Below are 10,331 nucleotides of genomic sequence, written 5' to 3' on the forward strand. Positions count from 1 at the left end.
TCGCCATGCCATTTCCAATGCTCTTCCATCAAATCTTTCTGGAGTTGGTCATGCACGTCGCTTTCTCTAATCTCGCTGTACACCTTCATGAAACGTCTGATGCGTTGTTCTTTTCGCATGGGGTTAACAGGAATGCCCATCAAGTGATAGAAGTTGTAATCTAAATCTTTTCCACGCTCGTTCTCAATGATCATGTTATGCATGATCACGCAAGCGGTCATGATGTACCAAAGGATCTTTTGATCCCAAAATCTAGCTGGTCCTCGCACAATAGCAAATTGGGATTGCAAAATCCGAAATGCCCTCTCGACATCTTTTCTAGTCGTCGCTTGTGCATTATGAAAGACAAGTTCTTTCTTACCTTGAGGTGTTGCATCTGGCTTGACGAATGTACTCCACCTCGGGTAAATCCCATCTGCAAGATAGTACCCATAGTTGTAGGTGCGGCCATTTGCTTCGAAGGTCACCGATGGTGCTTCTCCATTTGCTAAGTTGGCAAAGAGAGGTGATCGGTCGAGCACGTTGATGTCGTTGCAAGAACCGGGCATACCAAAATATGCATGCCAAATCCATGTTTCATAATCAGCAACTGCCTCAAGAATGATAGTGGCATCCTTCCCACGACCCTTGAATTGTCCATGCCATGCTTTTGGACAATTCTTCCATTTCCAATGCATGCAATCTACAGACCCGAGCATACCTGGAAACCCTCGAGCTTTGTTCATCTCCAAAAGCCTCTGAGTGTCCTGAGCATTGGGTGCTCTCAAGTACTGTGGACCGAACACTTCTACCATAGTTATTGCAAATTGCTTGACATAGAAGATAGAAGTGCTCTCTGCCATCGCCAAGTTGTCATCAATGTAATCTGCCGGAACACCATATGCCATAATGCACAAAGCGGCAGTGACCTTCTGCTTAATGCTATGGCCAAGCAACCCTGCACAGTTCTTCTCTGCTCAAAGACTGGGTTATGTTGCTTCACTTCATTGCAAATGCGAAAGAACAAGTCCTTCGACATTCTGAAACGGCGTCGAAAGTAATTCTCCGGAAAGACAGGTGATGATGCAAAATAGTTGCGCACCAACTGTTTGTGCGCGTCAATCCGTTCTCTCCGAATGAACGCACGAACATAAACGGAACCACCGTGCTTCGGTTTCTTCCTCTTGTGCATGGCCACTAGCATAGCAATCTCCTCTTCTTCATGGAAATCAAATTCCTCGTCCGACGATGAATCATCCACGAAAGAGGAGTCAACCGAGCTCATCTACAATGCACACGACCACCGTCAAACATACTATCCAATCCCGAGTTAAATCATCAAGTTTTGCCATTTTTTTACCTTGAGGAATTCCGCCGAACACCTTGTGCGCGCAGTGGAGGAAGATGGCCGCCAGTTGGATTTGCTGCTGCTTTACGGCGGTGGACGGCTCCGGACGGCGGCGGTGATAACAAAAGAGGTTGGAGGCCGGCCAAGAGGAGCTCGGCGGGCGGCGAAGACAAATTCGGCAGCCGGACGGAGGGATTGGTGCGGCGGTCGTCGTGCGGCCGGTGCAACGTCCGTGGACAAGCTCACGGCCGACAGGAGCAGGTCGGCGGCAGCCCGAGACCCTGCGGAGGCCTACCGCGGCAGCTGGACCGCTGGAGGGGCCGAATCCCGCGCCGGCTGCCTCCCGATTCGGCGGTGTCCGAGCGGCGACGGGGAGGTGAGGGGGGCGACGGCGGGGATGTGGGGTGGTGACGCGGGCGACGACGAGGTTTTGGGCGGTCGCGGCGGCGGATTCTGGCCGGCGGGTCACGGGCGGTGGCTGGTTTTGGACCAGATGCATCTCATGATGCATATTTGCATCGCGAGATGTTGGATTTTACATTACGAGGAGGCCGCGGTCCAAATTTTTTTTGCATATAAACCATCTGTTAGAGCAGCGTTTTTTGCCCCAGACGGTCGAAAAGTTAGGTATTTTTACATTTGGACCGTCTATTGGAGATGCTCTTACTTCGCCCGAAAGCGACTTTGCACCACTCAAGCAAGAGACTTGTTACTGTTCATGGGCAATCTGCCCCTTAACCAGATAGTACAAAATAAGGTTCCCAAACAACAAACAAATGGCGTGTTATGTAAAAAATACAATATTTGAACTCGAAAGCCTATTGATACTAATGCACGGGTCCTTCCCCACACCAGGAGGGGTCACACTACAATTCTACAAACTCGGGATCTACAAGAGCAACGCGGAACAATCTGACGGAGCAAATACTGACAGTTACGTGGCCGGCTTCACAGATTCAGTGGTAACTGGTAACTATGCAGCAGGGTTGGTGCCGAGAGGTCAGAATCGAGGCGCATTACGTCGGTGAATCATCGTGTTCCTAGCAGTTTTGTCTGGGTTAAGCTGAGTATTCACAGTTGTCAGGACGACTTTGTTCTCTTGTGCTGGGATTGGCCCTGGAGGCACAGCCTGAAACGCTGGGTTAAGCTCTCCCCCATATCATGCCTCTCCTGGTTAAGCCTCTTCCATAGAGACCTGTTCTTCCTCTCCTTTGGTATGGTGAGTGGTTTCCGTCGTATCCGTCTCAACGGTGTTGCCAGAGCTCTTAGTGTCATGCTCTGCAGTTTGGGAACAAATGAGGAGATCTGAACTGTGAGAAGTTGTGCTCTTGGGAATAAAATTTTGCCAATACTCTATAAAATTTTGCCAGCTTAGTATTGAACCGATCATAAGCTTTCCCTTAAAGGTTTGTAAAGAAAATCTGTATGCTAGTAAACCCTTGTCAAGTTGGCATATATATATTATGATGTGCCTCCTTGATATTTAGTTTACAGCAATTATGTGTGTCTGAAAGACATGTAAATTGAAAAGTACATGTACCTTATGCTTATGATCGGAAACCCTGGGACGCTCGCCGGAGGATGATACATCACTCGCTGCGCCCAAGGAAGAACATCTTCCCCAGCTCTCTCGGTTTGAACTTGTGTATGAGCAGCACTCCTCATTTTGCCTGTTCGCCTTATCCTAAAATGGAATATAACCTCTCGTCAGTAAGATTACAAGATCCTTTCTCAGAAAGTAGTCTAAATGTAGGAAACCAATGAAATTTGTCATCATCCTTGTATAGTGACACAAGAAATTTAGTATCACAGAGATGGGCGGGCTGCATCATGTCATATGCAGTGATAGATATTTTATAGAGTGCAGTGCTGCATTTAACAGTGGCAAAACAATCAACCAGCTTGAAATAAAACAAAGCCTCGTCAAATTTTACCTGTGTATGAGACTCTGCAGTGTTCTCTTCCATTTCAGTGAGGTTATGATTTTCGTCCAAAAGGAAATCCTGCATTCAAATGAGGATATATCACCTCAGATTTCTGGTGCAAGAGGCTAATCTACCACTGATGGTCTGGTCAACTTACCAAGTCACTGTCATTTTTAACGGACAGTTGATTTACCCTCTCCGTCAGCAATTCAACTACTGATTTTGTCGCTGAAACAATGAAATAAGAGTGAGTGAACAGCAAGAGGTAACTCGTGAGTACCAGCAGCTACTAAGGGGGCTGGGCCGCACCATTGGTGAAACTAGCTGCAGCTGCGGATGAACTTCCTGCATCAGTACCAGCAGCCCTTAGACCATTTATGATCTCATACAGTAAGCTCTGAAAAAGTCAAGTTAATTGACAGGTAATTTCCTTGGGAAGGTTTCAGGGTTCCCATAACAGCAAGCAGAAGGTCTGATGTAGGATTTAATAGGAGTGAAGAGAAAAAATACCTCATTAGTTCCAGCCCCACGGTTATAGTACTTCTCTAGCTTATTTGAGCATGCAGACGGAAATTGAGGTGGATTCAGAACATTATAGAAGAATATTGAAACGGAATCATAATAAAACTGGGGCCTAGCAGAGTTGTGATCGCCATCAAATTTGATTAAATTTTTATCACCCTGCAGAGACATACAAATATATGAATAAAATATGCGCAGTAGGATCGATCACCACAAATTATTACTTTTGATCAGCCAATGTAAAGCAAGCACGATACCGCATACGCCTGATGAATACGATCAGTGTGATGGGACTGAATAAACACGTCACTTGATGCATGTCCAAATAATGCCGGAATAAACGTCTTGGGGGCAAACTGGTGAAGAAAAAGGGTAAAGCTTGTCATTCATCCAGAAAAAAGGTGGTAATAAAACAAATAAATCTAATTCAGTATAACAAGAAATCACAATGAGTCAACTAATTCTATGTAAAAAAAATGTTACGAATAAAACTGAAAGAGTACTCCTAGTGGCTTAATGTCAGTGATCACAGCTAAGACAACTATGCCATCTCCAACTAAGGTCAGCAGGTATATATTGGGTGAAAATGTGTTCACTTCACCATCGTAGGAACTACTTCCTCTGTCCCATAATATAAGAACGTTTTTGACACTAGTGTAGTTTAAAAAACGTTCTTATATTATGGGACGGAGGGAGTAGTAGACTAGCAATTGTGTCGTAGCTGTAACTTGAAGAGGTTCCCACGCTCAGAATCACTGCCTGAATCTAGGGACAGTTTTCCAATGCAACTAGCTAATTGATTTTGACAGTCTTAAGCAGGTGATGGCGTCCTGCATGTAACTAACTAATACTCCCTCCGTTCCTAAATACTTGTCTTTCTAGGCATTTCAACAAGTGACTACATACGGAGCAAAATGAGTGAATCTACACTCTAAAATATGTCTACATACATCCGTATGTAGTAGTCATTTGAAATGTCTAGAATGACAAGTATTTAGGAACGGAGGGAGTACATTCGTGATTAGTTCAGCAGGTACTGCCACTGAGAAGCTATTTCACTTGTCTCCCATATATTCACAATAATTATGTGTGATACAGAGTCACAACCTTCCATGATAAGCGTTCGAAGTGGATTCTTTGCTAAATGAAAGCCCATATTCATAGTATCTGATGAACTTCTAACAGCCATATGTATCCTAAGCCAATCAATTATCACAAGATTTCTTATTGTGTTGGTTACACAAGAGTCCATTCCAAAAAAAAATGGAAACATTCAAAAATTTACGAGTTGCGATAGGAAAGAAGATGAAAAGGATAACAAGGAAAGCCAGCAGGTGACTCTTGGCTTGCACCCAAGAGGACAACATCAGACAGGTTGGCACTTATGCATATTTTTTCTTGCTGCTATTTTTTGGTTGAAGAAGCATGTAACGGTGTAGCTGTACTATGGATGCAATTAAATGCTTGGTTAAATAATACAACTGATCCTATCGATGAGAACATCAAGAAAGTAGAAGTGTTTTGGTAAAAGATGTGAAAAATACAACAGTCTACCCAATCGAAGAAGACAAACCAAACATTGTAAGGAACACTTAGAAAAGCCCAACAAAAGGTTATATATTTGTCTGTTTTAGTGTATTTAGTGCAAATCTAAGAGGTGTATGTCAGTGGGCAGTTTGCGACCTTCACTGAGACATGGACAGGGCTCACGAAACGTGCAAGGAAATAAAGTAGTTGCTTCACACTTGTCTACTAGCGGATAGATTATGGAACCAGCCTACCAGACTAGGAGCTACAAAAGGTCAAGAACATGATAAAAAGGAATGATACATCTAGAGGCAGATTGCGAAAGAAACTCATCCACCAAGTAACAAAGCTGCAAAAGAAAAAGAAGAAAGGAAAAACCATAGAGGGCTCATCTTTGGTAGTCTCACATGATGGTTCAACTTTGCTGTGAAATGCAGGCCTTTCGAACTTGAATAATAAATACGATGCATACGTGACAGAAGTTTAGAGCAGCACATGCAAGATAGAAGAGGTAATAACAAAGAACTATTAATGACCGGCACTACCCTCTGAAAATTATTCAAAGAAGTGGTGTCAGCCATTAAGAGTTCTTAGTCCTTTGCAATCGCCCATTCTCCCCTTGCATGTGCTGCTTCAAGACATTCCATCTACTCCCGTAATAAAGTATCATCATGTGACAGACTACCAAATAATGGTCATTTGTGATTTTTCCTCCTTTTTGCCTTTTTGCCTTTTAGCCCTTGGTTCCTGGTGGATAAGTTTCTTCTACGAGCTGCATCTGCACCGCATCACCTTGACCTCTGTGTACTTCATAGTCCACTTAGGCAGATACCTCCCAACCAGAAGTGTGAAGAATAAAGAATTGGTTTCATTCCTTCTTGTAAATTTATGAACTCTGTACATGAGCTGATTGTCAACTACCCAGTAACATACACCTTTTGGCTACAGAAAATGACACTCGAACATGCAAGCTTTTCGTTGGTCTTTACCCATATTCCTTTGAAAATTTTCTTAGTTCCCTTTGATTGATCAGTTGTTTTGTTGTTGTTGTATTCATTCAGTAAACATTGGTCCAGAATATTTCCACATTCTTGTTGCTCCCGTCCATAGGATCAATCGAATTACTTAAGCTAGCACTTCTCTGCATTTTAGCTACATCTACATGTTTCTTAAACCAAGCAATACAAAGAAGGTGGAAACCAATTCAATGTTGTCATCTTGGGTCCAAGACAGGCATTGTACCCACAGCAGATCCGTGGTACGTGTTTCTTGCAATGGACTTTGGGAGACCAAGTTACCATGACATTGCCAGAGAAACCTGCTGGGAAACGAGTCTAACTGCTAGGCTCATAACATAAGAATTACCCAGTTGCATAAAACAGTATCCAGTTTTACATGCACAATTGCTTGCTTACAAAACCGCAATTTTCCCTGGAGAGATATTTCATGTGTGGAAACCACTTGAAGCATCGGCCCAATATTCAAGCTGCGACTCATGTAACTGCTAGAATTGGGTCAACGGTGGCAAAGTGTAGCCGTTTTTTCCCCAAGAACCCAATACATTCCACCTTCCACATGCAATAAGTATACAACAAAACGTTCTTTTTGCATTACAATCCTTTGGAGACATATAAGCATAAATAGGCTAAGCTATTCCTTTCTAACTGTACTCTGTTGCATAGTTCATATCTGGTGCACATTAGTACATTACTAATTACCGATATGGAACATCATATTGTTGCAACGGGAACAAACACTTGCTATCACTTTTCATTAGTTATTAGCAAGAAGAATATACTGTTTTAGAAGGCAAACCTGAACAACATTAAGATCCATTATGTCAAATTTAGCTCTTCTTTGAATGACACGGCGCATGTAGTGTACAGCCATCTTAACCTGAAAACACATAGAACATGAGCGGCAGTAAAATGTTCATGTTATGTATTGCCTGCAAGTAAGTTAGTACACAAATTCATCTATAGCTTATTCGAAGTTTGCTTCCCTAGCAACTTAGATTTAAGAATAGAGATGGCATAGGATACACTAGGGCCATGCAAACCAAACCAACAAGTGCTGGAAGACTTCTAGAATTGGAAATTTTCATTGTAAGGTTCGTATTTTTCCTGGACGTAAACACGGTACATTTCTTTTCGCACATACAACACTTTTTGTGATACATACAGCAGATAGTTTGAGCACAGCTACAATGACACTTTTGCATAATAAATCACCAATTAGCATGTAAACTATGTTTCGGCAAAGTCTACGTTTTATCAACTACAGAAAGTGCACTTCTCTTAAAATCAGCTCAATCATAACGGTGAAGCAAAATACTCCCTCCGTTCCAAAATAGATGACTCAACTTTGTACTAACTTTAGTACAAAGTTGGGTCATCTATTTTGGAACGGAGGGAGTATTATGCAGAGATAAGCATACCGTGAACTTTGGAACTCTGATTTTGTAAACATCAACAAGCTCTAGCATTAGCTCATACAAGTTAGAGAAAGCACTGTCCAAAACCATGCCAGCAATTGAGGGGTCTTCTGCTCCATACAGCAGGCTGCATCAAAGTTTGGACAAAGTGATGAACTATCAAAATACAATTCCACGCATTAAAACCTAAATCTTTAAGATATTTTGAGGACAAAAGCACCGCCAAATATCAGGATATTTCAATAATACAGAGAAACTCTTAAGGTACATAAATTTATTATGTTGTACTATCTGAACACTTACAAAAGACAATATAGCATTAAGAGAAATAGGACACTGAAATTTGCGAAATAGTAGAAAGCGCAAACACTGTAACCAAAATACCTTGTAACAGCACCCATCGAACGCCCCCAAAGACCTATGCAAGAGACTTCCTTATTCTTCCGCAAAAAGGACACCACGGACTTGAGATCCTGTTTCTGATAGTTGTATCCTTTTTCAGAACAGTGCAATTACTAAATTATAAAAATGTTGTTTGAAACAAATAGTGAATATGCACCTCGTGCCAACCAAGGCTGACATACTCTCCCCCTGATAGCCCTGATCCAGCGAAATCAAGTGCAAAAAGTGTAATGTTTGAAGGCAAAAGTATGACAGCAGCTTCGTTTGCATCTGCTCTGCACCCACTGCATTAGGTTTAAAGAAACAATCAATTGGCCAGCATTATTGGTGATTAATTAAGGTATGCACCAAATGTGAAAAGAAACAGATGCCATGATTAATGCCGATAAATCACTATGTGTTAATTGTTAAATGGTACTCCCTCCGTTCCAAATTACTTGTCGTGGATACCTATATAACATGTATAGGATAAAGAGAACCCATGAGCGAGAAACCACGAATACCTATTCCCATGGCAGTAGATCACACATGGAAGGGCAATGTTTTCTGGGATGACGGCAGGAACATAGTGGCTGCATTTTAAGGTATGGTTTCTTTCATTGGAAAGCTGCCACAACATACAGGTACAAGAATAAGTCCAATATACAATAATTTGATAATCAGCATAAAGTCTTTTCATTGGCAAATGGAACACAGCAAAAAGCCTCAATAACTGCTCCCCTTACTTGCCTCCAAATCTATTCGTTTGTACTTTCTTCCTGCAAGAGTAAACTCTGGCTCCCATAAATACTGATCTGGGTTGTACTCTGCACTGTAAATATACATCTAGTTAACCAGCTGACAGCAGTACACACACACACACACACACACACACACAGAGGATATCACTTTATGAATACCAAAGTTCTGGGAACTTTGACTTCCACTTTCATACGTCTTAAGAAAAGGCATAAATTAAATTTAAGAGAAGCGCGGCTGAGTTGAAACTACACGTGTTAAAAGAATGCAAAAGTTTGTTGCAGTTACAGTTTAGTCTCTAAGATCAGTTTAACTTTGCGTCTTTGCCACTGCAGAACTAGTGATTAAGAAGTGCTACTTGTCCACCTCGAAAACTAGTAGACGATGCTCAATACTAGCAAGGCTTCACCAACAAGGTTTGGCTCCTACGCTTGCTTAACCTTTTGTACTTTGAACACAGAACCTACACCGTGTCGAGTTAGGGCTTACAGTTCGAGCATTGGTAACATTACTATGAGATGCCAAAAACTACTGCAATTTCCCACGAGCTTGGATAATGCCTTGATGGGGGAATCACAGTACACTCGTACTTACAGGGCAAAGTATGACCATCTAAAGCACCTAGCTATCATTATATTATGACAACAAAAGTCAAAAGTAGCACGTTCGACCTAGTGCAGCTGAAACTTGGCAAAGCAGTGAGAATAAAGCCAGCAAGGCGGTTGGTTACCGTGGCGGGCGGATGACGAAGTTAACGAACTGCTCGATCATGGCGCCGCGAGAGCTCCCCGACCACAGACGCAGAGGCGGCGGCGCAGGCTTCTGGCTCTCATGTACCGCGGCCGCCCACCAGCTTCCCCGCGCACCAACCTACCTCCACCAACCCGCGGAAATCAACTCGAGCCGAGTCCAACCGGGAGCCAGCCCCCTCAAATTCCCAGCGCGCAGGCACGGATCTGCGCCGACCGCGGCGGCAGCTCGCGGCGCCGCCGAGCCTGCCCCGCCGGATCCGGCGAGCCGGAGCTCGAAATGCCCGCCGCGAGCCGCGAGGCCCGGCAAGCGGCGTGGCGAGGCGGGGTTTCGCGGGGCGCCGGCGACGGGGACGGGGAGCGAGTGGGGCCGGGTCGCTGCGGCGGGGGATCGGACGGACGGACGGAGTTGGGAGGGATGGGCCGCGTGGGAAATGTGAACGTTAAAGAGGAGGATGTGACGAGGAAAAAAATATAAAACTGGGTTTAAAATGGGGGTTTGCTTTGCTGCTGTTTATTCGCGCTTTTGTACTTTAGCCCCCGAGGTTTTCCGGGGCGCATGTGGGGCGGCACATGCGCCGTGCATGGGCGTGGCAGCGGTGCGGCCCGAAAGGCGGTGGCAGTTGTGCGCTGATTGGGTCTGCTTTTGCATGACCCATGTACCGGCACTGCTTCTCTTTTCCGGTTAGGGTGTAAATCCGAGTTGT

The 10,331-nt window shown here is 43.8% G+C and overlaps 1 protein-coding gene across 1 annotated transcript; it reads right to left on the bottom strand.

Annotated features, from left to right (window-relative positions):
• Nucleotides 1-2,040: 2,040 nt before the first annotated feature.
• On the bottom strand, nucleotides 2,041-10,080 carry LOC123148243 (uncharacterized). Its single transcript, XM_044567629.1, has 14 exons — nucleotides 9,606-10,080; nucleotides 8,867-8,948; nucleotides 8,641-8,744; nucleotides 8,295-8,421; nucleotides 8,120-8,214; nucleotides 7,739-7,862; nucleotides 7,117-7,197; nucleotides 4,032-4,130; nucleotides 3,763-3,933; nucleotides 3,562-3,649; nucleotides 3,410-3,480; nucleotides 3,262-3,330; nucleotides 2,868-3,011; nucleotides 2,041-2,605 (listed from the first exon to the last, which is right to left on the bottom strand). Exons 1-14 carry the CDS (start codon nucleotides 9,644-9,646, stop codon nucleotides 2,408-2,410), a joined length of 1,494 nt encoding a protein of 497 aa, XP_044423564.1. The 5' UTR covers nucleotides 9,647-10,080; the 3' UTR covers nucleotides 2,041-2,407.
• Nucleotides 10,081-10,331: the final 251 nt, after the last annotated feature.

This window comes from Triticum aestivum, chromosome 7A (genome assembly GCF_018294505.1).
Source record: "Triticum aestivum cultivar Chinese Spring chromosome 7A, IWGSC CS RefSeq v2.1, whole genome shotgun sequence".
Taxonomy (NCBI): Eukaryota; Viridiplantae; Streptophyta; class Magnoliopsida; order Poales; family Poaceae; genus Triticum; species Triticum aestivum.

Excerpts from the sequence above, each read along its gene's own strand:
- LOC123148243 (XM_044567629.1), bottom strand. The coding sequence starts at position 9,646 with ATGATCGAGCAGTTCGTTAACTTCGTCATCCGCCCGCCACG. Across the intron at positions 3,934-4,031 it reads GTATTCATCAGGCGTATGCG|GGTGATAAAAATTTAATCAA; the intron begins GTATCGTGCTTG and ends ATGTCTCTGCAG. Across the intron at positions 3,012-3,261 it reads CTGCAGAGTCTCATACACAG|GATAAGGCGAACAGGCAAAA; the intron begins GTAAAATTTGAC and ends ATTCCATTTTAG.